At 49.0% G+C, this 3,585-nt stretch overlaps 1 protein-coding gene across 1 annotated transcript; it reads right to left on the bottom strand.

Moving 5' to 3' along the window:
- Positions 1–204: 204 nt before the first annotated feature.
- Positions 205–3,397, bottom strand: LOC144477556 (uncharacterized; the record flags this gene model as incomplete). Its single annotated transcript, XM_078195285.1, has 1 exon — positions 205–3,397. A coding segment is annotated over one exon (3,193 nt), but the record flags the coding sequence as incomplete, so codon positions are not given.
- Positions 3,398–3,585: the final 188 nt, after the last annotated feature.

The following is a 3,585-nucleotide window of genomic DNA, read 5'->3' as shown; positions in this document are numbered from 1 at the left end:
TGCTAATATCCTATCGAAATTAACGCGTTTTATTCAATATTTAAACATACCGCCCCCCTTGCACGACTCGTGCAATAACCAGGAGGCGCGTTAATTTCAGGAAGAAACGCGTTCAACCAACTAGAACTATTTACTAGTTCGTCGATCGAGAGTGAGAGAAGAGATTTCGAGATGAAGAGAGAAAAATTGAATTTTCTGTCTTACCCGATCGCTACACAATTGTGAGTGTGCAGCGTTTCCAGGGGGAGTTTACACATCCTTGTAATCGGACGTGTATAACTGGACTTGGCAGTGCGTACTTTGACCACCCGCACAAGTCCGTCACTCCCTGGATAAACCTCCTCAATCCGTCCCATTTCCCATTGATTGGGGGGAAGGAGAGGATTTTGAACCAAAACCAGATCCCCTGATTTTATTGATTCTTTTGTGTTTTGCCACTTATAGCGTGTCTGGAGATCTGCGAGATAATCGCGATTCCAGCATCTCCAGAGTTGCTCGTGGAATTTCTGTATAGCTCGCCATCGCATTAACCGCGAGGTCTGCACAGTTTCCACGCTTTCATACGGGAGCGCGTTTAACGGCCGCCCGATGAGAAAGTGGCCCGGTGTGAGCGGGGCATAATCTTCCGCATTGTCGCTCAAGGCGGCAATCGGCCGCGAGTTCAAACTCGATTCGATCCTGCACAGGAGCGTGGACAGTTCTTCGCCTGTCGGAGTGAACTCGCCTAATATGCGTTTCAAGTGGTGTTTCACCGACTTTACTCCCGCTTCTTGCATCCCACCGAAGTGTGGTGCACTTGGTGGGTTGAATTTCCACTTTATTCCCAAGTGGCTGCATTTTGTGCGCATTTCGGGTGAGTTGTACACTGCACCGAAATGTTTTTGCAATTCTCGATCGGCACCGACAAAATTTGTACCATTGTCGCTGTGCATACAAGAAGGTATTCCTCTTCTTGCCACAAACCGATCTAATGCAGCCAGGAATGAACTCGTCGAATAATCGTGGACGAGTTCAATGTGGATGGCTTTCGTTGCGTAACATACAAATACAGCTATGTACGCTTTGTGAGCCGTTTTTCCTCGGCCAGCAGAGTCGCGGACTTTATACGGTCCTGCGTAATCTACTCCGCTGTTAGCGAATGCATTCGCTGGGTTGCAGCGTTCCGGGGTCAAGTGATGCATTATCTGCGTGGAAGTTTTACCCTTCCAACGTACGCAGCGCATACACTGATAGATCACCGTTTTCGCTGCACTTCGGCAGCCGAGGATCCAAAATTGCTGTCTTACAGTGTGAATAGTCAGCTGTAAGCCCCCGTGCAACGTTTTCTCGTGGCACTGCCGAATTATCAACGTGGACACGTGATGCTTCGGCAATATTATGGGGTGTTTCGTTTCCCATTCCAGCACCGCATTGTCTAGCCTACCACCCACTCTCATGACGTTATTCCCGTCGAGAAATGGGTTAAGGTTTTTAAGGTTAGACTTGGCAGGAATTTCTCGTTTGTCTTTCAGACATCGATACTCTTCTGCAAAATGCTTGCGCTGGAGGAAACCAGCAATTCGGAGGGTTGCATCTCGCAATTCCGTGGTCCCAATCACACTGTCAGTTCGCGACAGTGTGTTGTCTACCGTACCTTTCCGGAATCGGAGACAATAGGCTATGACACGAAGGAGCTTTTCCCATTTCGAGAATCGGAGTAACGCTTCCCATTCCTTACTCTGAGATGCAACGTGACTATGTGTAGTCCGTTTGCCCTCTTCGGTCTCGAGGGGGGGTGGCCTTGCCGGCCAATTTTCCTCTCCCTTCTCTAGCCATTTGGGTCCGGTCGTCCAAAGATTCGACCGGAGAAGTTCCTCAGCGTCCACTCCACGAGAATTTAAATCTGCGGGATTGGAGCTGGTTGGAACATGTCGCCATTCCGCATTCGGAAGAAGTGTCTGAATTTTCGACACTCGATTGGCGATTACTACTTTCCAAGTGGATGCGTGTTTCTTCAGCCACGAGAGTACAACTGTGGAATCTGACCAACAGACCACACGTTCAACCTTAATTTCCAGGGAACGTTTTACGTGTACTATTAACTCGGCTAACAGCATCGCTCCGTATAATTCCAATACGGGTATGGAAAGTGTTTTAATCGGAGCTACCCGAGATCGTGCCATCAGTAGCGACGTTACAACGTTCGCATTTACTGTGGTGACTCGAAGGTATACTACGGCCGCATATGCCGCGGTCGACGCATCACAGAATCCGTGCAATTCTACGGATTCTACGTCTGCTCCGTATTTAACCCATCTTGGGATTTTTAATTCGTTTAGTCTGCTCCAATCCTTGCAAAACGTGTTCCACGTTCGCATGGTGGAGTCTGAGACAACGTCATCCCAATCTAGGTTTTCTATCCACTGTGATTGCATCAAAATCTTTGCCCGTATCACGATTGGAGAAAGCCAACCGAGCGGGTCGTAGAGTTTGGCAATTTCCGAGAGCAAGCTTCGCTTGGTCATCGGCGTGGATGAAGGCTGGAACCTCTGGAGATTGAAATAGAAATAATCTCCGGACGGTATCCAGCGCAGTCCGAGCACCTTTAGTTCGCATTCATCGAACAAGGTAAGATCGACCGCATGAGAGTGGGCGCTCTCCGGGATGTTACGCAGGAGATCCGGGGCATTTCCTGCCCACTTGCGTAAAACAAATCCTCCGCCTTTTAAGAGGTCACATACTTGTTTCCGTATGTTTTCCAACAAAGGGTTATTAGGAGCGCCCATGAAAACGTCGTCAACGTAAACGTCTTTCTCGAGGATAGGGGCGGCTAGCGGGTACCGTTCACCATCCCTATTTTTCAACTCGAGAAGCGTTCGCATTGACAAGTATGGTGCACAAGCCGTACCGTATGTCACGGTATTCAACTCGAAAGCTTCCAGCTGTTCGGTCTCTGGCGAGCGCCATACTATACATTGCAGATGACGATCCTCAGGGGCTACGAGAATTTGTCTAAACATTTTCTCGATATCCGCCACCAACACGTATTCGTACAGCCGCCATCTGGTTAGCACAGAGGTTATGTCGGTCTGTAGTTTTGGACCTACGTGTAGGATGTCGTTCAGCGAACATCCGCTCGCTGTTCTGCACGATGCATTGAACACAACTCTTAACTTTGTGGTTGTGCTCTCTGCGCGAAGCACTGCTCTGTGCGGAATGTAAAGTCTAGATTTTTCAATCGACTTGAGTCTGCTCATGTGACCGAGCGACTCATATTCCGTGAGGAATCCACGGTATTCCTGCACCAGAGCGGGGTTTACGTCCAGCTTTTTCCTTAGCCTGGAAAGTGCGGACAACGCTATATGAAGGGATTCCCCTAGCGCTTCGTCCGGCCTCTGCGTTTTCAGAGGCAACCGGACTGTAAACCGCCCAGACGCATCTCGTGCGACTGTTTTGGCATAGAATGCTTCGCACTCCTTCTCAGCTTCAGTGAGAACTGAGGCCGAGGGAATTTCTTCCACTTCCCAAAATCTACGTATCGCTTTATCCAGCGATTCGAGGACACATGAATGTAGTGCTCGAGATTTGGGATGGGCTTTTTTTTTT

This window comes from Augochlora pura, unplaced genomic scaffold (genome assembly GCF_028453695.1).
Source record: "Augochlora pura isolate Apur16 unplaced genomic scaffold, APUR_v2.2.1 APUR_unplaced_1878, whole genome shotgun sequence".
NCBI classification, from domain to species: domain Eukaryota; kingdom Metazoa; phylum Arthropoda; class Insecta; order Hymenoptera; family Halictidae; genus Augochlora; species Augochlora pura.
The sequence above is the reverse complement of the archived record's forward strand: the minus strand, read 5'-3'. Positions and strand labels throughout refer to the sequence as shown.